The sequence below is a fragment of the Convolutriloba macropyga genome, chromosome 6, assembly GCF_964194025.1.
Source record: "Convolutriloba macropyga chromosome 6, txConMacr16.3, whole genome shotgun sequence".
In the NCBI taxonomy this organism is placed as follows: Eukaryota; Metazoa; Xenacoelomorpha; order Acoela; family Convolutidae; genus Convolutriloba; species Convolutriloba macropyga.
The window spans coordinates 66,806,301-66,831,418 of NC_134473.1; the positions used below are offsets into that span (position 1 = coordinate 66,806,301).

General features: G+C 37.0%; 1 protein-coding gene across 44 annotated transcripts in view; it reads left to right on the forward strand.

Annotated features, from left to right (window-relative positions):
* LOC142340535 (uncharacterized) overlaps positions 1 to 25,118 on the forward strand; it is a 181,715-nt gene that overhangs the window by 13,841 nt on the left and 142,756 nt on the right. For 43 of the 44 annotated variants that reach the window (XM_075391135.1, XM_075391116.1, XM_075391123.1 and 40 more), the window contains exons 8-12: positions 7,953 to 8,159; positions 21,086 to 21,295; positions 21,961 to 22,182; positions 22,843 to 23,058; positions 24,767 to 24,967. In XM_075391135.1, the coding sequence (XP_075247250.1) occupies positions 7,953 to 8,159; positions 21,086 to 21,295; positions 21,961 to 22,182; positions 22,843 to 23,058; positions 24,767 to 24,967 (1,056 nt within the window). Of the gene's footprint in view, positions 1 to 5,190; positions 5,389 to 7,952; positions 8,160 to 21,085; positions 21,296 to 21,960; positions 22,183 to 22,842; positions 23,059 to 24,766; positions 24,968 to 25,118 lie in introns of all 44 variants that reach the window. The other variant, XM_075391113.1, reaches the window with a different exon arrangement.

Genomic DNA, 25,118 nt, shown 5'->3' on the forward strand with positions numbered 1-25,118 from the left:
TCAAATTAGAGAGCAAAAGAAAGTATGCCTAAACCGTGTTCTAAGATTGCGCGCTTCTTTTCATGAATATCAGAGTTTCTTAAGATACCTTTCCCTTTTGCTTTTGGAAAAACAAACTTTATTTGTGCGCACTGTACAGAACTCAAGGATTGCATTAATTTCATTTATTTTGTTTTTTATCGCGTCATGAAAAGCTGGTTTCTTTCTTGGTTGCTAGACTCGTCTTCTATTAGGCGGCCTATTACTCGCTTTATTATTTTTACGACTCCAAGACGAGTTATGGTGATCTATTTTTCTATATAGTCATGTTGTTTTGCAACAGAATGTAAATTTTCAATGCCGCACGTAAAAATATTGATTTCCATTTGTGGAAATAAGTGGTAATTTTGTTCATACTGGTTCTCGAAAGAATGTGATCAGGTGAGGCTTTTTGTTGATTTTTATTTTCAACACAAGATTGTTTGCCCTAATTTACCCAAATGAAAGTGTTTACTTGATGATATTTGTGAGAAATTTTAGAATTTATTATCAAGCAATTGTGTATTTTCGATCGTTTTGATTATCTACTAGACTTTTGGATACAATTTGCAGCTATTTTTTTTGTCAGTTTGTTGCTTTCTATACGGCTTTTGTAATCTTGTGCTCTGGTCTTTTTTGAGATTTGATTGTGGTCAACTTCAAAATATATCTTTTTAAGAGAATTTTTAAATTACGTGAAAATTTAGCCTTTTTGTTTTTGGTTTTTCTATTTCGTGAAATAATGCACTCTAGAAGTTTTACTGGCCTTCTGGTTTTTTACTTCGTGGCTTAATGCACTCTCAAAAAGATTTTTGCTGACTCCATTTGAAGGAGAAAGGGTCAACTGAGTATATGTCACACCAACAGCAATTAGAAAAAAAAGTAGTTCTTTGGCCACATTTTAATTGCATTTTTGAGACTGCAAGACTACAAAACATTAGGTCACTGTGCATTAGGCTATCAAAGTTCATTAGATCAATTGCTGAATGGCAATATTATTAAGCTTTCCAGCGTTCAGCTTAGAAGCTGAGTTAAGTATAATTTGAAAATCTAACAAACTGCGCACCAAATTAGAACACTTTTTTGCACTTAGAAACAAATTCTTTCATTTTTTTTAAATCTTCTTTCTTTTCTATTTCAATCCCAATTGCGTTAAGCACATCAATTTCACATTAAGGGTAGCTTTTTTCCGGCGATTTGCTGGCTAGGTTGAATAAGTGCTCTCTAGCAAAATCTAAAAGTTATCTAGTGCTGCTTGTCTTCTTACTTCGATTATTTGTGCTACCAAATTTTTGTCTGAACATATCGTTGTGATATTCGTCCTGGGAAACAGGGACACCCTCCTCTTATTCCTCCGTTTTCTGCTTCTGCCGCCACTACACCAGTCAGGCTAGCCTTTCTAAATTTAAGTTAGCTGCAACAACTAAATTCCGCCTCCAGCCAGTTGTTTCAGAGCAAATAATCCGACTTTTGTCAATTAGGTTATTTGATGACTCTAGCAAAGTTTGTAGCAGGTATTTTGGTGCTATCGATTTTTCTTGAGAAATTTTTTCTACAAAAGATTATTTGTCTGACAGTTTTCTTCGTCCGACCTCTTTTCAAGTGACTTTTATACAATTGCTTATTGAGTTGCTCGCATTGAGAGCAGCTTAACTTAGTTCATGGCAATTAGTAGTGAAAGTCGAACAGAAATGTGCCTTAATATTTTAGTTTTTTCATTGAAATCGTTTCGTAAAATTGCTCTAATAAAATTATTTGAAAAGATTCAGTAAACCTCCCCCTTCCTGCTGCAGCAGTGATGTTGTTGTAGCTGTCGCACAGAGCTGCAGTTCGCGTAATTTTGGCGGAAAACAGACGCTTATTGTCGTTTTTAACTCGTACCCTAGTTGCATTTTTATCATAATAATAAGAGATATATTAGTAGTAGTGTGTGACTGCCTACCCAGAACTTGCTTTTGGTGCGGTGACCTTTTTGCATTTACGCCATGGTGAATGACATGCGGTCCCCGGTTTAGGGGGACCAGGAGGGGCACGGTCAACATCAGGAAGGTGCAAAGAAGGCGGATTATTCTGTGCAGTGTGGTTGTGTAGGACTGATGATATTAATTCCAGCCATTTCGCTACCTCTATTGGTCTTTCCCACAGGTCAATCAGTTTCAGGTCCGTGGTGTTCTTAATGCAATCGAAAATGTGGTTTAAGTCATGTGGTGTTACATTACATTTGGGACAGCGGTTATCAACATTGCACAGATCTTACTCAAGTAAGAGTTTAGCAGGGAACAGTATCCAGTTCTCAATTGTGCTAATCGGATACGTGCATTTGGTGGCATTTTTTTGCTTTTTTTCTGCTATCTTTGGTGGAGGTGTACCTAGTTGCTTACTGTCTTTGTTCAACTGAGTATTGTGTCGATGGATACTTTTGAGCGCATTTTTGTACTCCTTGCGATTTTATTGCTCTTTATTGTTTGTTGTTTCACGCTGTCCCTATAATTATCATTTTGCGTCAGTCTAACATTTGTGTGAGCTTTTCACCCTCACCGGGCAGCATTTCACCCTCATTGTGCAAGTTTTTGGACATTCTTACACACCCAGTAATTGCGCGAAGAGCAATGCTTTGCAGGTGATTCCTGTTTGTATTGCTGATTGTGGCAGCCCAAATAGGAGCATCGTAGTTCAGGACGCTTTGACCGATAGCTTTGTAAGTCACTGAGAGGGTCTCTTGTGCAGCCCCAGTCGCTACAGGAATCTTTTCCAGTATGTTATTGCGCTTTTGTAATCTCTCTGGTGCTTCTTTCATGTTGAGCATACTATCAAAGGTAACGCCCAGTACTTGGATTTTGGACTTTACTGGTGTTGATTTTGAAGTGTGGGTCAAACTTGGCCTCCTAGCCTCAGGTTGTGAACACAGTTGCACTTGATTTTTCAGCTGTTAACTTAAGTTTTCTTGATTCTAGCCAGTCGTGTAAAGTATTAAGGTATGGAGTTATCATGTCACGTAATTTGTCAACCTGTTTTTGAGATGTAGTTAAAGTTATATCATCAGCGTAAGACGTACTGTTGATATCTTTTTGGGGTAGAGGTAGCTTGCTTATGTAAATGTTGAAAAGCATTGGCGATAATACACCACCTTGGGGACAACCTGTTTGACTTTTCTCCACTTTGATTTTTTTTAAGACTTGCCTGTAAGTATGAAGCGACCCATCTCTTAGTTCTATTCGGTAGTGATGCCTCGAGTACGTCTGTTAGTAGCAGGTTGTGGTCAACCGTGTCTAAAGCGGCGGTGAGGTCTATGGCTACTAGAAAAATACGGTTGCAGGGTTTCTTTTGATTAAGGCCTTTTTGTATATTGTTGGTGACAATATTGAGGGCTGTTGTTGACTGCTCTGGTCTAAAGCCATGCTGATGTTCTTTTAGTGGATGTTCTATAAAGTCACTTAGTAAAGTTTTTTTCTAATAGTGTTGCAAGGGGGAGAGGAGTGCAATTGGTCTGAAGCTTTTCGATTCTACTATGGGTTTTCCCGGCTTTTTGGGGTATAATCCGGTCACCTTCCCAGATGTTCGGGATTTTTGCGCTGTTTACAGAAAGGTTTATGATGTCAGTGAGGTATATCTTATAGCTTCTTTCACTGTGCAACATTTCAACATTCTGCGCTCTATTTTTTATTTCCTTATTGTTCTTAGTTAATTCCTTTTCTTTCTTTTTTCATGGGATGTGGAGTGTTTTGTTTGTTAAACTTGTTGGCACATTTCCTTGGATCATGGTGAGGAGTAGTTTTCTTAGCGCCAAAGTATATGGCGCTTTTTGCGGGTGGTTTAGCGTTACTTGACCAAAGTCCGTTTACTGTGCTCCAGAATTTAGAGCAGTTACCTCTCTGAGTAAGTGTTTGTACAAACTCTATCCAAATTTTTTGGTTTTGGCTTGAACAAGTTTGTTTATTTCTTGGTTTAGTTGCGTTATTTTGGGGTCCCCTGGATGTTTTCTTTGAATGTCTTGTTTTTGTTTGAATGTCTGAATTACATTTCAGTTGAAGAATGTTGAGGTGTGTGTTGTCTTGAGGAAACTTTGCCTTGTTTTTTCTCCTATTATCTTGCACCAAGAGATGCTTACAGTCGAACTTGTTGTTCCATTGCTCTATGGACTGTAAGTTGGTGCATTTAAGTTGTACCCACCGTCCGTGGCCGCACCAGACGACGCATTGATTCCAGTTGCTACGGTGACAGATAGCACAAGGCGTTGGGCCGGGGTTTGTTTCAATGCCGCCGAAGATGAGAAGCAGGGCAAATATCTTTTTCCCAGTCAAATGCATATTAGGGACGAGAGAGACTGTGCTTGCCTGATCCCGCGGCAAAAACTTGTTTCTCGCAGTGTACACCTGTGTACAGTGTGTATGGATCCTGGGAGCGGTTGCCCACTCGTAGTTCTGCCGCGTAAAGGCGTCCATACTTGAGAACCAGTTTTCATTTGATCCATCTTTCTGCCGGTGGTTTGAGAGCGATTAGTGCCACACTAAATGCTTACGTTTGGTTTTTTGCGTGATATAAGTCTCTTGGAGTCAAAATTTTGAGCAGCTGAACTTGTAAGCTTGTTAATAAAACTGCGGTAATTATCTGCTGGGTAAAGTGGACGGAAGTAAATGGAAAAATTAGCCGAAATTGATTGCTTTTTAAATCTGAATATTTTTAATCTGAATATGAAGCTTCGCTGATTTAAAAACTGTTTAATTGCCCTCGAACGAAGTTTGAAGCAACTTTGTAATCGCGTCTTTTTCATGTAAAATTTGTAAAATATAAAACGAAAAATCCGTTTGTTGTTCTATAATATTTTTCGCTCGCTAGAATAACTTCGTGAGCTATGGGCAAATGGCACACTGGGGCCAGCCTCCCTATGCTGAAGATAATTGCAACCAAAGCCAACCCCTCCTATATTTCGAGAGCAATTCGTCCGACGCTAGTCGATTGTTTTTTATTTGGCGTGACTCAACAGCGATAGATTTAAAAGTTAGCTTTTTGTCAACTATTGGCGAATAATTTGTCCTTGTCAAATTTTGCATAATTTAAAAAGAAAAGCGTTATAATTCGTAAGTAAATATTGTGAACTTTTAGTGTTGATCATAAGTAAGGCGGAGCTCTAATGGGCATTTGTTCAGGCTGGAGCTCTAAATGGGAATTTAGATCATATCTGGATCTTCACCCGGAACCCTTGTTGACCCTAGTGTCGTGGCACTTGGTCTTGATCCAGAGCTAGTGTCCCAGATCTGCACCTCATATTTGAGGCAACAGTCTGTGGATGCTTCTCTTTTGGACCAGTTACCAGAAGATATTTCTACTAAAAAGTTGTTCGCGATCTGCCAGAGCGACTATTACAAACAGGTACCGCCTGATGTGTAATGGCCGGTGGAATGTCCTTGCACGTAAATTTTTGTCCTCAGTAGCTAAATGACAGATCACTTTAATTTTTGTAACTTTGTTCCGCTTGCTTTTTGATTGTCTGAGAACTGCTTTCTTTGAACGCGGTAGAAAAGGTTTTAAAAGAACCTAGGAACTCATTTTCCCCCAACATTTGACAGTGAGCCTTCTCTCATTAGCAACTATTTTCATGACTTAGAATTGTATTTCTTTGTTTGAGTGTTTTTGTTATTGTATTAGTTCGCTCCCAACTGTTTATTGTAGCTACGAAGCTGTAAGCTGGGCTTAGCTAAATTGTGATGTTCGTGGTTTTTTATTACAATTCAAAGAATTGTAATTTTTTTAATATCTGTTCACTTATTTTCGTCATTTTTAAAGTCAAATTGGAGAACTGATTTTGGTCAGACCGAAACAGGAAGTGGAGCCAAAAAGCGAGTGGTTTTTTGGCGTGAATTCTTTTTCACTCTAATTTTACAGCAGAGTGTGAAAATGGTGTTTGAACAAAATTTTGCTTACTAGCTAGTGGTTTTTTTCACAAGCGGCAATTTGACATTGATTTCACTGTATTTCCGATTTTTTGAATCGAACTTGTTTTCTGAATGGTTTTTCCAATGAATTCATGGCATAGGTCTAGTTTTCTTAAAATCTAAATTTTGAGGGCAAGACATATCCTTCTATGTATTTGCAATTCAAAGAGTTTGAATTGTATCGGGGCACTGTCTTTTTTTTAAGATCTGTTCACACATAATTCTAAATTTTTAAGTCAAAGTGATGATTTTGGTCAGCCCGAAACAAAAAGGGGAGTGAAAAGGCAGGTGTTATTGCAGCTTAAAATTTCGTCCCTCTAATTTCAAAGAAGAGTGCGAAGACGGTGTATGAACGAAATTTGGCTTTCTCGCTGGTTGATTTTTGTTCAAATGCGGCATTTTGACATTGATTTCAACTGTTTTTTTGATTTTTTTGGATTTGATTGTTTTTAAATGGTTTTCCTAATCCTTTCATAGTCGACTATAAGTATAGTTTCTCTTTATTTAGTCAATGAAGATTCTTAGAATTGTGTCAGGATTTGTCTTGCTATGTTTTTTTTATTCGTCGTACTTTTGTTCACACCTTAAGGCTGAAAAGCTTGGTTTTTCTGAAATTTTTTGGGACATTTCCAAACCATTTTTTACATAATACAATACCGTGCTTTGTTCCAGTTATTATCCTATCAGTAAGAATTTTTATCCTATGACTGCGGTAGCTATTCGACACTTGTTCCAATTCTTCATTTACAGAAAAGGATTCCGAAGTCTATTCAGTTCAAATTTTTTGTTTTTTTTTTCAATTATAACTCCGCGACGTAATTATCGCAAAAGAAGACTCTTGACAAAGTGACGTTTGCAAATTTTTATCTGTTTTGTGGTTGAGTCTCAAAAGGAGCTTTTTCTGACGCTCATGGAAAAACTATAGAATACCTCCAAAAATCAATTGGAATATGCACCTGTTTCTTAACCTCAATTTCTTTTCCGCGGAATTTTTATCCGTAAAGTAACTAACATTTTTTTGTTCGCGGATGCGGCATTTAATTAACTCATTAAATTCGTAGACGACAGTTTATCCTTGACCGTGAAAGTGGTTGTAAACGTTTTTTTTTTTGCTTGGAAAGAGTTTGCTTGAAGAAAGTTTCCACCTCTTTTTTCAGTATATTTATTATCTATCGCAATTTTAAAATTTCAATCATGAACTTCGTGCGAAGAGAAAGCAGTTCTTTGTCGAATTATTGATTCTCCTGCTTTGCTCTGTTGCATTATTGTCTACTCCTTGAATTATATTTATTGATTGTTATCAAAACTCGTAGCTGACCACTTTTTATGGGATATTTTGCACGTTAGTATTTTTGCATTCACTCTATTGAATTGATTTCTGGGTGCTTTACCTTGTTATCAGTTCTCAACACCATTCTAGATCTGCTCGTTGCTGAATTCGATTGCTGAGTAGATAGTTTTCTATCATAGGTTGATGAATTTTGGTTTGGGAGGCAGCCGAAGTTATCGCTTATCATTTTTTTTGTTGTTTCACGACTGCTCGTTAAGCCAAAATTGCAAAATTATTTACAGCTTAAGATTTAGACGACTCCGGTGAAAGTCTGTTCTCCAGTTAAAGTCTGTTGCTTATGGTTGCTTACTTCCGAATAAATAATGTTGTTTGTAGCTGCTTTTGTTTCATCAGTTTGCATGATCTAAATTTAATGTCCTCTTCTGTTTTTGTTGTCCCCATTAAAAAAAAGTAAGCACTCCTCATTTGCCATAGGTTTTGATCTGTCTGTTTGTCGGATATATATCGTTAATTCTTTGACTTGTTGTTTGTATTTCTCGAGAAAGTTGATTAATTCGTACAATATAGCTGCAGCGCAGAAATTTTGAAATAATCTGAGGGTCTGTTTGATATTTTTTCACAGATCGACGGTTTCCAGTATAAGCACCCGTCCGTTATCGAAATTCATTTTTTCGTTGTCTTCGCAAACGAGAAAGCTGCTCGCGTTTCAGCTGATCTCCCAAACTGGCGACGGAACTACTCTGGATTGTGCTGAAGGAAAAGAAAACTGCGACCAAGATGCAACTGCTCTGATAGAAGAGGCGTGCAGTTACTATGAACAGTGGGGCAAACTGTCAAATGAGCATGTTATTCAGTATATTAAGATGTTCCCTGAGAGAAGTTTCACTGACCTGGAAACCACTTGCAAGAACAGTCAGGTATTCGTGATACATTGAACCGTCTCGCACAGGCTGACCTTGATCGAAGCAGCTGTCGTTTATTTTGTTGATATTGTCTCTGTGGACATGTTATATTGACCACTTTTCACTTTATCTGGGATTTGGTACGTTTAGTGGGCTTCGAGCGAGGGTTGTTTTGGAGAAAGGGTGGTCTTTTGAGGGTATTATTGGGCTTTGTCATTTCAGTGTATGGTCCGGTACGATTACGGGACTACCACAAATTAATTCACATTGCGACAGCGTTTGTATGAGAGTTGAATCCGAGCTTCTAGCTAGTGGAATCTTCATTTTCCCGTATGTACAGAAGCCGATCCGTTTAAGATGTATTTTTTGAGCATCGAGGTAAAGCCAGTGTACTTTTCTCCGACTTCAATTTCCATGTCTCTAAAAATGGATGAATTGTTCGTTATTTCTGTTGATTGAAATCCGTTCCTGAGCCTGTGAGGATAAGCTGAAAGAGCATATGCTGCTGACGATATGTTTTAAGGAACTCTACAACTTTTATCAGGCTTTATTGTTACGGAGTATGGAAGTATTGACTTGGAGTTGCATTTTTCTCTTGTGCTGGTACGAAAATATTTATCACTCTATGGTTTGTATTTCAGGTCTATCAGAGTTTAGGTATCCCAGTTCCAGTTAGTAGAGCTCAAAAAGGGCATGAATGTTCTTTTGAAGTGACGTGTTTGAGTAATCTGTTTAGTCTTCTGCTACGAAGATCTTTGTAGAATCTGGTTCAACATTTGACCGCTAGACACTAAATTTTTGAGTAATGATTTTCTCAAATTTTTGCTCGCAGATGCTGCAGCGGCACGTATATAGACCCTTTCTTAGTTTATCAGTTATGCGTCAATCAGGTTAGATCCGTCAACGCATGTGTTGCTCCAATGCCATAAATAAGAGTTTTCATTGGTCGTTGGTTTGATAAATTTGTTTTGATATATGACTCTGAGTGTCTAGGTTTTTGCAATTGCAGTGGGGCAACTTCATTTCTGCAGATTTTTTAACACTGGCAAAACAAATCTTAAGATCTTGTGATATAGGTTTAGTATTCGTTCTGGTATTGTGCTAAAGGAATCAATAGTACAGCCATATATATTGAGTTCTTCTGCGTTCATTTGCAGCTTTTGTATGGAGACTTTTTGAAAACAACACTGAGCGTTTTTAAAAGGTTCTGTTTTTAATTGCTCTCAACCAAAGTTTTCAGCAATTATACTAGTGCTGTGGTCTCTTCTAGCAATTTTTGTCTACCCCTTTTTACTTTTTGTCCTCAAAAACAGGAAAACATGTAACGGCCGGGGGGCTTTATTTTCTCTGAGAGCCTTTCGGCCCACTAGACTTCACTGTACCCCCTCCCGATGCGCTCACGCCATGTCACTTCAATTAAGCTAAAGCGACTCTCCCTAAGCCGTAGCTAGCTAGTGATGAAGCCATCCGCTCGTCAGTTGTTTCAGTACATTTCGCCGGAGGTTAGTCAGTTATGTTCGCACTTTTTATAAAAATTTCGCGTGCTCTTTCCTTATGAACTTGTGTCTTTTATGTAATTTTTAATAGCCGCCCTCATCTTCTCAGCCGGCTATTATAGCGCTCCTTTTTTTACTTCGTCGAACTTTTTTTCACTTTACCCATTTTGCCGCTTTTTCGACATTTTGCGTGAAATCTTTTTGACTTCTCTAGGCTAGTTTCACTCTTTTGTCATTCTGCTCAAAGTCGTTTTAAACAATAGCTGCTCAGCAAAGCAATTCAAAATGAAGAGAGTCAGTATAAAAATTCAAAGTCAGAAATAGAAACGGGATAAACCCATAAAGCCCATTTTTAGATGCCCGGTTCTTGAACTTTTGTTCTCATAAGTTTTAGTTACTATCTATAATGCTTATTGGTATTGATACTAGACCCTGTAGCCTCTCATTGAGAGACAGGAGTATGTTCAATTACGAAAGGACATCAAAATAAATCGCTCTTAAAAATGTTTTTATACAAAAATCAAATTTTGTTAATATTTTCTTTCCTCTCAATCCCAATAGAGTTATGGGAATCAACGGCGGCTATTTTCCGGCAATCTGCCGGGTATTTTTTTGTTTGACAATTTTTGAGCTGTTGTTCTAGAACATTCCTTCCTATGAAATGAGCTTTTCGCACTGACCTCTTAATTTCTCCGTGATCTCAGTTAATCTCATCCCAAAGTTTTTCTTGGTATTAATCTTATTAGCTTTCAATTGAGAAGCTGAATTAAGTATAGGTTTAGAATTCAACTGAATTTGCACGCCAAATTGGAACACTTTTTGACACTGACAAAAAAACAGAAAAATTTTATCTCAATTTATCTCTGTTGAATTTATCCTTTTTTTTCTGTTGAAATCCCGATGGGCATCAAGCGCGTCAATGGCGGCTATTTGCCGGCAATCTGCCTGCTCTGTTGTTTACTTTGATGGGCTGTAGTCAAGTTCATCCTTCCAATTAAGAATGTTTTGTTGCAAAACCGAGCATTTGTAAAATTGTTTATTGATCAGTTCCAATTAAATTTTATTTTAATTTCCGCGCTTTTATAAATGTATACTTGAATAATGTTCGTCTCCAAAACCTCACAAAGAAAAAATTACCAGAATATTTAACTCGAAAAAGTAATTAAAAAATATTTGATATGGTGAATTTTTGAAAGTAAAATTGTAATAATTTTTAATAGCCGCCGTCAACCTCTCAAACGGCTATTTTTTAGACGCTCTCCTTTTTTTACAATCAAAGAGTTTGAATTGTATTGGTGCGCTGTCTTTTTTAAGATATATTCACGCTTTTTTCGGATTTTTAGAGTGGTCGTTTTGGTCACACTGAATTAGTAAAGGAAGCAAAAAATCGAGTAGGTTTTAGGCGTGACTTTTTTTCAAAGTACATTTAAAGTGGAGTGAGAAATTGCTGTTTGAACAATTTCGCGGTTTTCAGGTGCGCGAATTTGACTTCTGTTTTAAGAGTTTCTCTCCTTCAGTGCTTTCAAGACGGTACATATGTGTTCTAATTGTGCCTATCGGCCTTTGATTGAAATCATTACGGGGCAGCTAAAACTTTTTATGACTTTGCCACTATTTGTTGTCATAAATTATTAGTGAATTTTAGATTTTGCCACTTTTTCAAAAATTATCGGTTGTCTTATCTTTTAGTACCATCAATGACATCTCTGATTGGTTGCTAATGAGGCATAAAAGAACCCAATTAATGGCTCGATTTATTATCTAGTGGTTTTCATGACTTTGACAATACTTCTTCTCAAAATTTTGAACGAATTTTTCAGTTCTGAAAGTAATTATCGTACTTATTGATGTTATCATTTAATCTCATTGGGGACAGGTCCCTGACGCTTGTTCGTTTTTGTTCAAAGCTAGTGCTTTCTATTACTTTGTTACTAATTGTTTTCAATAAAATTTATTACATGTTTTGTGTTTTGCGAGTTTTGCTTTGCAATTTTGTCGTCTTAACTTAGTCTCATTATCGACAGATCTCATTGGTTCCTAGTAGGGCTTCAATTAAAGCAAATCTTTTCAGTTTATGACTATTGCTTTTTGTGACTTATACGCTTATTCGTTTTTTTAATCTTGGTGATGTTTTGTTTGTTTTTGTTGTACTTATTGCTGTCTTATCACAATCTCATTGATGACAGGTCTCGACGGTGGTCATTGAGGGCTCAAATAACTGATTCGATTGTACCCGTCAGTAGCCGTTGCTTTCTATGACTTTTATACTAAGTGTTTTCAAAAAGTTTCAGCGAGTTTTGTTATTTTTGGTTATTTTTGTCTTATTATTTAATAATATTGGTGAGAGGACTCATCGAAATTTAATAACAAGTTGCTGATGAGAAACAGAGCAATATTGTTGGCAGTTTGAGTTCATAGCAGTTGTTTTTGATGTTGATCTTTTCTTTTCAAAAAAAATAAAGTTTCAATTTATATTGTTGCATGTTTTTGTTGTTCTAGTGTTGCTTTATTGCTTAATCTCATAACAGCTCTCAATTGCCTTTTAAAACGGAGTTAATGATTGTCAGCTCATAATTTAATGCAATTCTTTGAATTTTATTTAAGGACATGTCATGTTATGTTTTTTTAATTCACTTTACCTTTTGATCACGTTTTTCGTTTTACATAAGTCACGATTTTCACGTTTGACATCTGACTTACCTCACTCACTGTTTCCAATGAATGGATTCTAAATTCTTTCAAGCCTTGAATTAAGCAATGTAGTGAATACGGTCAATGTCAAAAGAGCAAAATAAAGGAAACGGGATAAACCGATACAAGCCCTCTCGTTAAGTCATAGTGCATTAGGTTATCAAAGTTCATTAGAGCGATTGCTAGCTGATATTAGTATTAAGCTTAATACCCTTCAATTTACAAGATGAATTAAGTATAGGTTTAGAATCTAACTGTAACTGCACACTGAATTAGAACAATTTTTGAAACCTAGGAAAATTTTATCAATTTCATTCTCTTTTTCTTTTTCTGTTTCAATCCCTATGTGCGTCTAGCGCGTCAACGGCGGCTTTTTTCCAGCGATCGGCCGGCTGTTTTGTTCGCTTTGATTGCGTGTCAAGGGAAGACAAGTGAAGCTTTTTCATCAATTTTTTTTCAGCTGTTTTTTTTTCAGAAATCTATGTTTTTTCGGCAATTTATTCAGTTTTTAAGGGCGTTTTGTTGGTGCCAAAGGATATCCATCATCTTTGGGAATAATTACAATGCAAGAAAAAATAATTTTGGGACAAATTTAACCTTTTCTTATTTTGTCACGATGTATACTTGACATTTACTAATTACTGAATTTTTCTGTTCCAAGCCTATCTTCAGACCTTTTGCATCGCTTAATTGTTCCATTTTGTACCGGTTTTTGATTTAAAGATCTATTTTAGGGTATTCAAACCTATTTGATCCGTGAAAAGTTTAGAAAAGTGAAGAACGGGACAGTTTCAACCTAATCCTTCGAAAGAATTGGAAATCTCTCTTCAGCATTGGGTTCAGTTTTTCTAAATCTATTTTTCAGCAAAAGATATCGATCGGCCAAAAATATTGATTGGCTAATAAAAAAAGCGAGGCTGGTATTAAATTCCTTACTCCTTGTACATTGGGGTTCGAAACAGTAAACAATTTCAAAAAAGTTTATACTGAGAGTGTCTTTGTTGGGGGAGACGGCGGCTGTTTCAGCTGGTCTCGGACAACCCAACAGGTGATGAGTCGTCATCGGCGACCGGAATGAGCTCAGCGGAAGTTGAGGCGATTGTGAACGAAGCGTGTGAGTACTACAGAGATGAGAAAGATTTGAGAGTGGAAGATTTCAATGCTCTCCAAAGAATCTATCCTCATTTGGAGACGTTTAAAAAAGTGGCCTCTCTTTGCGATTCGGATTCCGTAAGATTGATCAATCAATCAATAATCGCATCAGAAGCATGAGTCCGAATGCAAATACTAGCATCCAATAAATAAATAAATAAATAAAGCATGTGCCTTTCGGTAAATTCGTACTTTTCTACAATTTCTGTTTATACATTCTCCCTTCAATTCGCGCAATTCTCTAGGTCAAACGTGCGATTCTAGAGAGGGTCTATACAGGTATAGGAGTGAAAATGTGCTCAAAAAGTTTTTTTCTAATTAAAAATAGCTGTAGTGACTTGGTGTTGTCTAATAGGTGGGTTTAATTAATAGCAGAGAAGCGATAGTGGCTATTACTGGGGACATCATGGTTTTTCTCAATTCAAAGAATTTAAATTGTATTGGGGCGCTGTCTTTTTTCAACATCTGTTCACAAATTTTCATAATTTTCGTAGTCAAATTGGAGTAGTGACTTTGGTCAAGCTGAAACAGGAAGTGTAGCGAAAAAGCCAGTGGTTTTGCGGCGTGAAATTTTTTTGCTCTAATTTTAAAGTAGAGTGAGAAAACGGTGTTTGAACAAAAATTCGCTTTCTCGCTTTTTTTGTTCACATGCGGCATTTTGACATTGATTTTCAGTTTTTAATTTTTGATCTGATTTTTTTTGGAAATAGTTTTCCCAATTCACTCATGGTCCGTTCTAGGTCTAGTTTTTGGTTAGTCTATGAAACTTACCTTACTCAAAAAATGACTTCGGAATTCGCTTAATGAACTTTAAATTTTATGAACATTTACTAGTTAAAGGTGAATAGTGTGCATCTAAATAGTGCCAAACGTTTGTGCCGTAATTCTTGAATATTAGAGTCTTTAGTTTTTGATTTCGAGTTTTAATTTTGAAAAAGGTCAATTAGGTTTTTTCCTTATACAGCGTATGTGTTTCATAAAATTGACGGTCCGAGTCTAACCAAAGTCTGGTGGTCTACTAAGGGACTGGTGGTCAATCTGTCTTTTCTATTTTCCGGAAATCTGCCGGCTATGTTGTTTACTTTGATGGGCTGTAGTCAAGTTCATCCTTCCAATTAAGAATGTTTTGTTGCAAAACCGAGCATTTGTAAAATTGTTTATTGATCAGTTCCAATTAAATTTTACTTTAATTTCCGCGCTTTTATAAATGTATACTTGAATAATGTCCGTCTCCAAAACCTCACAAAGAAAAAATTACCAGAATATTTAACTCGAAAAAGTAATTAAAAAAATATTTGATATGGTGAACTTTTGAAAGTAAAATTGTAATAATTTTTAATAGCCGCCGTCAACCTCTCAAACGGCTATTTTTTAGACGCTCTCCTTTTTTTACAATCAAAGAGTTTGAGTTGTATTGGTGCGCTGTCTTTTTTAAGATATGTTCACGCTTTTTTCGGATTTTTCACGTCAGTGAGAAGTCAAATTAGAGTGGTCATTTTGGTCACACTGAATTAGTAAAGGAAGCAAAAAATCGAGTAGGTTTTAGGCGTGACTTTTTTTCAAAGTACCTTTAAAGTGGAGTGAGAAATTGCTGTTTGAACAATTTCGCGGTTTTCAGGTGCGCGAATTTGACTTCTGTTTTAAGAGTTTCTCTCCTTCAGTGCTTTCAAGACGGTACATATAAGTTCTAATTGTGCCTATCAGCCTTTGATTGAAATCATTACGGGGCAGCTAAAACTTTTTATGACTTTGCCACTATTTGTTGTCATAAATTATTAGTTAATTTTATATTTTGCCACTTTTTCAAAAATTATCGGTTGTCTTATCTTTTAGTACCATCAATGACATCTCTGATTGGTTGCTAATGAGGCATAAAAGAACCCAATTAATGGCTCTATTTATTATCTAGTGGTTTTCATGACTTTGACAATACTTCTTCTCAAAATTTTGAACGAATTTTTCAGTTCTGAAAGTAATTATCGTACTTATTGATGTTATCATTTAATCTCATTGGGGACAGGTCTCTGACGCTTGTTCGTTTTTGTTCAAAGCTAGTGCTTTCTATTACTTTGACACTAATTGTTTTCAATAAAATTTATCACATATTTTGTATTTTGCGAGTTTTGCTTTGCAATTTTGTCTTCTTAACTTAGTCTCATTATCGACAGATCACATAGGTTCCTAGTAGGGCTTCAATTAAAGCAAATCTTTTCAGTTTATAACTATTGCTTTTTGTGACTTATACGCTTATTCGTTTTTTTTAATCTTGGTGATGTTTTGTTTGTTTTTGTTGTACTTATTGCTGTCTTATCACAATCTCATTGATGACAGGTCTCGACGGTTGTCATTGAGGGCTCAAATAACTGATTCGATTGTACCCGTCAGTAGCCGTTGCGTTCTATGACTTTTATACTAAGTGTTTTCAAAAAGTTTCAGCGAGTTGTTATTTTTGGTTATTTTTGTCTTATTATTTAGTAATATTGGTGAGAGGACTCATCGAAATTTAATAACAAGTTGCTGATGAGAAACAGAGCAATATTGTTGGCAGTTTGAGTTCATAGCAGTTGTTTTTGATGTTGATCTTTTCTTTTCAAAAAAAATAAAATTTCAATTTATATTGTTGCATGTTTTTGTTGTTCTAGTGTTGCTTTATTGCTTAATCTCATAACAGCTCTCAATTGCCTTTTAAAACGGAGTTAATGATTGTCAGCTCATAATTTAATGCAATTCTTTGAATTTTATTTCAGGACATGTCATGTTATGTTTTTTTAATTCACTTTACCTTGTGATCACGTTTTTCGTTTTACATAAGTCACGATTTTCACGTTTGACATCTGACTTACCTCACTCAATGTTTCCAATGAATGGATTCTAAATTCTTTCAAGCCTTGAATTGAGCAATGTAGTGAATACGGTCAATGTCAAAAGAGCAAAATAAAGGAAACAGGATAAACCGATACAAGCCCTCTCGTTAAGTCATAGTGCATTAGGTTATCAAAGTTCAGTAGAGCGATTGCTAGCTTATATTAGTATTAAGCTTAATACCCTTCAATTTACAAGATGAATAATTAAGTATAGGTTTAGAATCTAACTGTAACTGCACACTGAATTAGAACAATTTTTGAAACCTAGGAAAATTTTATCAATTTCATTCTCTTTTTCTTTTTCTGTTTCAATCCCTATGTGTGTCTAGCGCGTCAACGGCGGCTTTTTTCCAGCGATCGGCTGGCTGTTTTATTCTCTTTGATTGCGTGTCAAGGGAAGACAAGTGAAGCTTTTTCATCAATTTTATTTCGGCTGTTTTTTTTTCAGAAATCTATGTTTTTTTCGGCAATCTATTCAGTTTTTAAGGGCGTTTTGTTGGTGCCAAAGGATATCCATCATCTTTGGGAATAATTACAATGCAAGAAAAAATAATTTTGGGACAAATTTAACCTTTTCTTATTTTGTCACGATGTATACTTGACATTTACTAATTACTGAATTTTTCTGTTCCAAGACTATCTTAGACCTTAATTTTGCATCGCTTAATTGTTCCATATTGTACCGGTTTTTGATTTAAAGATCTATTTTAGGGTATTCAAACCTATTTGATCCGTGAAAAGTCTAGGAAAGTAAAAAACGGGACAGTTTCAACCTAATCCTTCGAAAGAATTGGAAATGTCTCTTCAGCAATGGGTTCAGTTTTTCTAAATCTATTTTTCAGCAAAAGATATCGATCGGCCAAAAATGGCTAATAAAAAAGCGAGGCTGGTATTAAATTCCTTACTCCTAGTACATTGGGGTTCGAAACAGTAAACAATTTCAAAAAAGTTTATACTGAGAGTGTCTTTGTTGGGGGAGACGGCGGCTGTTTCAGCTGGTCTCGGACAACCCAACAGGTGATGAGTCGTCATCGGCGACCGGAATGAGCTCAGCGGAAGTTGAGGCGATTGTGAACGAAGCGTGTGAGTACTACAGAGATGAGAAAGATTTGAGAGTGGAAGATTTCAATGCTCTCCAAAGAATCTATCCTCAGTTGGAGACGTTTAAAAAAGTGGCCTCTCTTTGCGATTCGGATTCCGTAAGATTGATCAATCAATCAATAATCGCATCAGAAGCATGAGTCCGAATGCAAATACTAGCATCCAATGAATAAATAAATAAATAAATAAATAAATAAAGCATGTGCCTTTCGGTAAATTCGTACTTTTCTACAATTTCTGTTTATACATTCTCCCTTCAATTCGCGCAATTCTGTAGGTCAAACGTGCGATTCTAGAGATGGTCTATACAGGTATAGGAGTGAAAATGTGCTCAAAAAGTATTTTTCTAATTAAAAGTAGCTGTAGTGACTTGGTGTTGTCTAATAGGTGGGTTTAATTAATAGCCGAGAAGCGATAGTGGCTATTACTGGGGACATCATGGTTTTTACAATTCAAAGAATTTAAATTGTATTGGGGCGCTGTCTTTTTTCAACATCTGTTCACAAATTTTCATAATTTTTGTAGTCAAATTGGAGTAGTGACTTTGGTCAAGCTGAAACAGGAAGTGTAGCGAAAAAGCCAGTGGTTTTGCGGCGTGAAATTTTTTTGCTCTAATTTTAAAGTAGAGTGAGAAAACGGTGTTTGAACAAAATTTCGCTTTCTCGCTAGTGGTTTTTTTTTGTTCACATGCGGCATTTTGACATTGATTTTCAGTTTTAATTTTTTGATCTGATTTTTTTTGGAAATAGTTTTCCCAATTAACTCATGGTCCGTTCTAGGTCTAGTTTTTGGTTAGTCTATGAAAATTTTTTGAATTGTACGTCAAGACTTGTCCTGCTGTTTTTTTTTAATTCTTCGTCTCCGTCGATGATTCTTGCGACCTGACTTCTTGTGATTGGCTTTCAATTTTCGTGATTTGCAGTTAAAATTTGTGCGCGTGACGTCATTTGTTCTGTTTTTAGGTCAATTGCGTGACTTACCTTACTCAAAAAATGACTTCGGAATTCGCTTAATGAACTTTAAATTTTATGAACATTTACTAGTTAAAGGTGAATAGTGTGCATCTAAATAGTGCCAAACGTTTGTGCCGTAATTCTTGAATATTAGAGTCTTTAGTTTTTGATTTCGAGTTTTAATTTTGAAAAAGGTCAATTAGGTTTTTTCCTTATAGAGCGTATGTGTTTCATAAAATTGACGGTCCGAGTCTAACCAAAGTCTGGTGGTCTACTAAGGGACTGGTGGTCAATCTGTCTTTCCTATTTCATTAGTTGTTTCAGTTCGTGGAAGGTCACAAGGATTCTCTTCCGGCAATCTGCCCGCTATAATTCAATTTTTCTAGTAACCTCATTTTTATGTGAATTTTCTTGTGTTGCTTACTGTTACTTTGTTCTCAAACTTTACGTCCATTATAGCGGGACAATGCGTCTTTTTGTAGCAATTTTTTGTCCAAAAATTTGAAGCGTTCAGAAACGAGAAAATTAATTTATTTTGTTTTCAATGCTTTGCTGGTTTTGGAACGATTTTTGTTGTTCAACAATTTCTGCTTATCTCACTCCAAAAGTACTCAACTTTCACCGCTCCAAAATTTCTTACAGATCGATTAAAATGCAGTGGTGGGTGACCACATTTAACGGAGTATTTCAATACTGTATTCTTTGAGTAGAAAAATGTTTGGGTTTACCATATAATTATCTGAAAATATTAAAAACTCTATCTTTATTAGATCACCCTCTAGCTGATAACTTCTTCAATTTTTGAAGCAAATCAATGCTCGTGGGGTGTCAATTCAATACGAGCAAAAAATTTCAAAAATTGCCCTTATTTTGCTGATACTAAAAAAGTGGTTTATATGATTGTGTCTGGAGCTATTGACACTGTTGTGTTCACTTTTTGAAAAACTACGATGGCTGCCCCAATCAAGCTCAAAAATGGAAAAATTGCGTTTTGAACAAACTTTTGGTATAAAACTTAATATCTGTTGCGCTATTGATTTTTTTTCTCAAAATATGTATTTTCGGCTTTTTTCCTGCAAAATTCAACTGAAACTTGCGCTGAAATATAATCTAAGTTTGTTGGCTTCTATTAAAGTTGTTGATTCTCTTGTTCATATTTTGGCGTCGTATCGCTGCTGTTCCAAAAAAATAGCATAACTGTTGCTGTTTTCGCAAACTTTTGTGAAGTCCTTTTTTCAGCTTATTTCGGACACAGATTCAATTGGCGATGGTTCTGGTGGTGCCGAATCTTCAAAAGTTGTACAAGAAGCCTGTTCGTACTACTCGAAGAACAATGACTTTACAAATGAGCAGTTTACAGCGCTCAGAAAACTGTACCCAGAGCGAAGCTCGTACAAAAAATTAGAGCAGCTTTGTATCGAATATCTTGACAATAACGGAGAAATAGATATCGATTCTGAGGTTAGAAGTCGATTTACAATCGAATCCCTGTATCATGATCATTTTGCATGATTGTATGTGAACTGATTATAGTTAGATTTTAACGCAATGAAGGAAAGGTGACCTTGAACCGCGGATTGACCTGAAATGACCTCTAAAGAAATGACCTCGATATTCACTTGTCTCTGAAGTAAAAGATGGTTTGAGTTTTAGTTGTTTAGGCAGGTTATGACTGCTAAGCACTCTCCGATTCATTAAGATTGAGTTTTTGATTGTTGAGTTCTTGCGTTTGTGATTTGTTTCGTCAATTGGAAAGTTTCTTCCATTATGTGCAAGCAAAGAGGACTCTGAAAACGTGGTTGGTTTTTCTGTTGAGGAAATTTTGTCCTATCGATATATTCTTCTTTCTAAGATGCTCGTAATAATAAAATTGAAAACGGAGAGCTTGTTTGTTATTGAAAAAATCCATAATCCACAGTTTTATGGTTAAGGTACTTTTTCAATTGTTTTTTTCAAACATGATGTAGATCACTCTGATTTTTCCCACCGATGTGATCGAGGTGAAAAATCGTAACGTGATCACGTTTTCAGGTGAAATATCCGGTTGTTCGGGCGCGTTTCAAAGAGCTACTGTTTCGGTCGAGTATATCTCTATGCTTTCTATTTGTCTTTTGGTTTAGTGATCTATTGATTGATAAGGACGAAAATGTGTAACCTACACATATTTCACGCATTTTCGAAATCGATTCAGTGTAATAGAAATAAACTTCTGCAGTGTTGTTCTGGTCGTCCATTGATAGTGTTCGATGTTAGCAAGTGCTTTATTTGTCCTGGTATGCTGTTGTCCATATTGTTTGAAAGTTATTTCGCATTTATTTTGCCAATAATCAAAAATGAGATAGTCCCCTTATATGCTTTTGGAGTTCCAACATCAATGCTGATCGTTTTTTCATTAATTGCTCTCGACAGACATTTGAAGCAATTATTGTAAACGTGTTGCTCTTGTTTATGCAACATTTTTGCTTGACCCCTTTTTGCTCTAGAAACCGTTTGTTCTAGAACATTCTATGACTTCTTGAGTTGTCAGACTGCCAACCTGGAGGTCCGGGGTTAGAATCCATGTGGTGTCGTTTTTTGCACCCATAGCAACTTTATAAGCCACACCCCTTTAAATTAATTTGCCTCCGTCTGTCGTTTGGGAACAAATCATCCGACGTTAGTTGGTTCATGTTTCGGTATTTTAGCTAATTTCCGATTCTTCGAGTGGTGGTGATGGTTCTGACATCGACCCCACTGGCGATGGTTCCTCTTCTAAAGTCGTCCAAGATGCCTGTGTGAACTATGTTGCAAACAAAGATTTCACAGCTGCTCAATTGACAAGTCTGAATAAACTCTTCCCAGAAAAATCCTTCACTCAGTTGACGCAGCTCTGTTCTGAAAATGATGGTTCCGAGGTTAGATCTGTACTGAGAGAGGGTTAGAGAACATGTGGAGGTTGAATGCATGTCTTGTTTGTGCATTGCATGGTCTTATGAGCTCAAAATCTTTTTTTTTTCAGGTTGAAAGGAAAGGGCACCTCAGCTGATTTTCCGATAACGCTGGCTATTTAAATATAGTTGGGTATCGAACTTCCCGCATTCGATTTTCGCTGAAGAACTGTTCTCGGCGTGTTCTGTAGCTAATCGCGATGGCAATACAGAATGTTCGTTGCGTGGGTTTATTTTCTGCACGCTTTTGTTTTCCCCTTTTGTTTTCGTTTCGGTTCTGAAGAGTAGGACTGTTTGTTTCCTACGTCTGGTTGAGATCAGCGGTGGATAATCTTGTGCGGTGTTTTTTTCAAGAGTTTTTCGATTTTTTTGTCGGATACTCAAGTTGAGTGTCAGCCATTGAGTTAAATTCTTTTAGTCAATTAAATTTGTTTATTTTCCTTTTATTCCGCATATCGCAACTTTTTGCCTTTTCAATCAGAAGCTGGTCTGGAAATCCATACTCTTGTCTGTACATTCATTTTCTTGGCTTTTTTTGGACAAGCTTTGCTTTATATCTGCTTTTTAGAATCCGCTTAGATTGATCACACTTGACAGACATTTTAATTTGTTGATAAAACGATGCTTTTCAGCTCATTTCCGACAATTCTGGTCGCATCAGCGGCGATGGCTCCAACAGTGGTATCAGCGATGCTTCGACGTCTGAGGTAGTGAGCGAAGCCTGCAATTACTACTCTAAGTTTGACGACTTCACAGCTGAGCACATTTCTGCTCTCAAGACAGTTTACCCAGAGAAAACTTTAAAACAGTTTATGCAGCTGTGTTCAGATAGAAATGGTGACGCACAGTCGGAGGTTAGTCCATCGTGGAGTGTGCGTGTATGTCAGTCACGGACGAGATAGGTTCTTGTGGGTTAAATAGTCAGATCTCGTCGCAATCCGAGATCTCAGAAGATTCCGAGGTCTTTGAGATCTGCAACGATCGGAGGATCTGCGGTATCTCGGAATCGAACGCTTGTTCGTGGTAGTTGAAAGGAAAGGGCCGAACGGGAAAAATACTGGAGTGTATAAAATAAAGCCGTCCTAGAAGATCTAACGTCCTAAGCAGCTTGGTTACTTTCGTCATTCTTTCCTCGTCAACTTCGTCTGGATTGTTTGTCTGGATTTTGCCCAATTTCCTAGCCCAAGTTTTGAAATGTTTGATAAAAATTTTTGTTTGATTCTTCAGTTTTGTTCCCAGGTGCTAATGTTCCTTGTTTTTGACCTTTTTTGAGTTTCGTTCACTGAGTTTGAAGTTTTTCATCGATCTGTTCAGTTGTGTCGTGCGGCTGTTTTAGTTGTTTGCCATTCATTTTGAACCATAAGTTCCACGTTCCACATTTTTTAATCCAATTTTTGTCAACAGATTCTGATCAGATACGATTATAATTTTGTTCTAACTGGCCGCAGTTTGTTAACGAAACAACGTTGCTTTTGTACAATGAAATTGATTGCTACAATACAGTTTGCTTTTAGCTCATTTCTGATACGTCCGATGCTAGTGGAGACGGTTCGAGGCCGAGCAACGGCGATGCCATTTCTTCCAAAGTGTTTCAAGAGGCATGCAGCTACTACTCGAGCAACGATGATTTTACCACGCAGCAGCTCGTTGACCTGAAGAAACTTTTCCCTGGAAGTTCTCTGAACAGTCTGATCAAGCTATGTGAGCAGGAATCGGGGTCCCAGGATGAGGTTAGCTGGGGTTGTGCATGTCTTCATGAAACGACCGACAATTTATGAGATGTGGGGAGTAGTTGAAAGGAAAGCGACATTAAGGCTTTCTCAAAAATGCGTGAACTTTTATTTTCTCGGGTCTCTTCACGTTTTCATGACGTTAGGATGTATTATTTGTCCCCTGATTTGGGCGGATCTAAGCAGGTGCAACTACTTTGAAGATGGACCAGTACTGGAGTCGAACCAGCACCTCTTGCGAGCTTAGTGTGTTTGTTAACCATTACACCACCTGGTCCTTAAGCTCTCGAACTTATATCGAACGGGCATCTTATATCCCATTCTCATGTTCTTTCTTTCTCCTCGGGGCTTAATTTCTCTATCCAAGTATCCGTTGAACAAGTAGAGCTTCTTGTCAAGTACAATTTACATTAGCTTGTTCTCTTTCAACTTTTATCACCTGCTTTTGGTGCAGGCTCGGTTTTGCTTCTTTTTAAATGCCACTCAGGCACGAAATCGCTTTGCTGGTGTTTAAGGCTTCTAATTCGGTGGTATTTTCGCCCACTTTTGTTTGTTTGGTAATGTCAATTTGAAAACATCAGGAGGGTATCTTTTGGTGTAAATATTGGTTTTGTGTAATTGTTTTGCATAGTGCCATCTTTGTTGAATTTTGGAGTCGTTCGATCTTCAAATTATTGTCACGCTGCCACTATTCTAAGTTTGTTTGATTTTGTCCAGTTTGACATTTTCTGAAGAGACTGTCAATGTTGCAACCAGTTCATATATTTGTTCTTGCTTTTAGCCCAAGTTGCTATCTGAAGTTGTCTTGAAATTTTGGTTAATTTAAGAGTCTCTTTTCAGCTCATTTCGGATAATTCTGGAGACGGTTCGTCTGCAAATGCTGGAGAAGCTACATCGTCCAAAGTGTTCCAAGATGCATGCAGCTACTACGCTAAGGAAAAAGACTTCACTGCTCAACAAATTGTTGATTTGAAGAGTCTGTTCCCGGGACGAAGTTCTTTCAGACAACTAGCTCAACTTTGTGAAGAAGAATCGGGTTCCCAATCTGAGGTTAGACTTGAGATCGCAGGCGAGATTTGGGTTCTGTAGATGGAAGGAAAGGGTCTACGCTAAGCAGTTTCCGTTTGTGTCTCGTTCATTTTTGGGCTGTAAAAAGAATTCGAGTCGTCGTATTCAAGGTTGAATGGATATGTTGTGATTGAATCATTTGATCAGAACCATTTCTCCACGATTCTTTCTTTTTGACTAATTTCAGCCGTACTCCTTAAGATTCTGTTCTGAATTAGTTTGGTATAGGCGCCATTTGCGCACATTACTTACTTTTGATTGTTGGAAGTATCGTTTGAGGCGCATAGACGAACGAGTGATTTTTGTTGTACTCAAGAACCAAGTTGGTGATAAACTGGTTTGTTTTATTTCTCCTTTCAATTCATTGCTTTCATTTTCTCTCAGTCATTTTTTTAAATGCTACTTGTGTAGTGTCAGTTTACGGTCCCTTTAATGCTCTGTTGGTTATCCAGTTAGTTTGTCCCCCTGGATTTTCCCTTTTGGGTCGTAAAAATGTATTCTGTTGGGGACACTTCAAGCCAATTTCAATTTTTGTACCTCATAAAATTTGTAATATTGCATGGCCAGTGCAATGCAATCAGTGTTTTAAATCCTGGGGGGTTTCAAAGGGTTAGGGTATGGATTAGCTGGGCTATTTCAGCTCATATCCGATACGGACCACAATGGTGCCAGCAACCCGGACAATAAAGGGGATGGTGACCAATTTGTATCTGATGCGTGTGACTACTTCTTGATTCATGGCGAGTTCAGAGGCAATGACATCACAACTCTGTTGCAACTGAACCCTGACTTGAGTTTCAACCAGCTACCCTCTCTCTGTGAATCTGGGGGCCTACCTGATGTAGGCATTATAAGACCTTTCCTATCAGTGCCACCCCCCCCCCCTCCGTTAATAAAATAACCCTCGCTATCATAGTACTAAGCTGTAACTCTTGTCTTTGGTAAGTTTCAGGCTTGTTCTCGTTGTTTTTCGCGGTGACAGATTATGAATC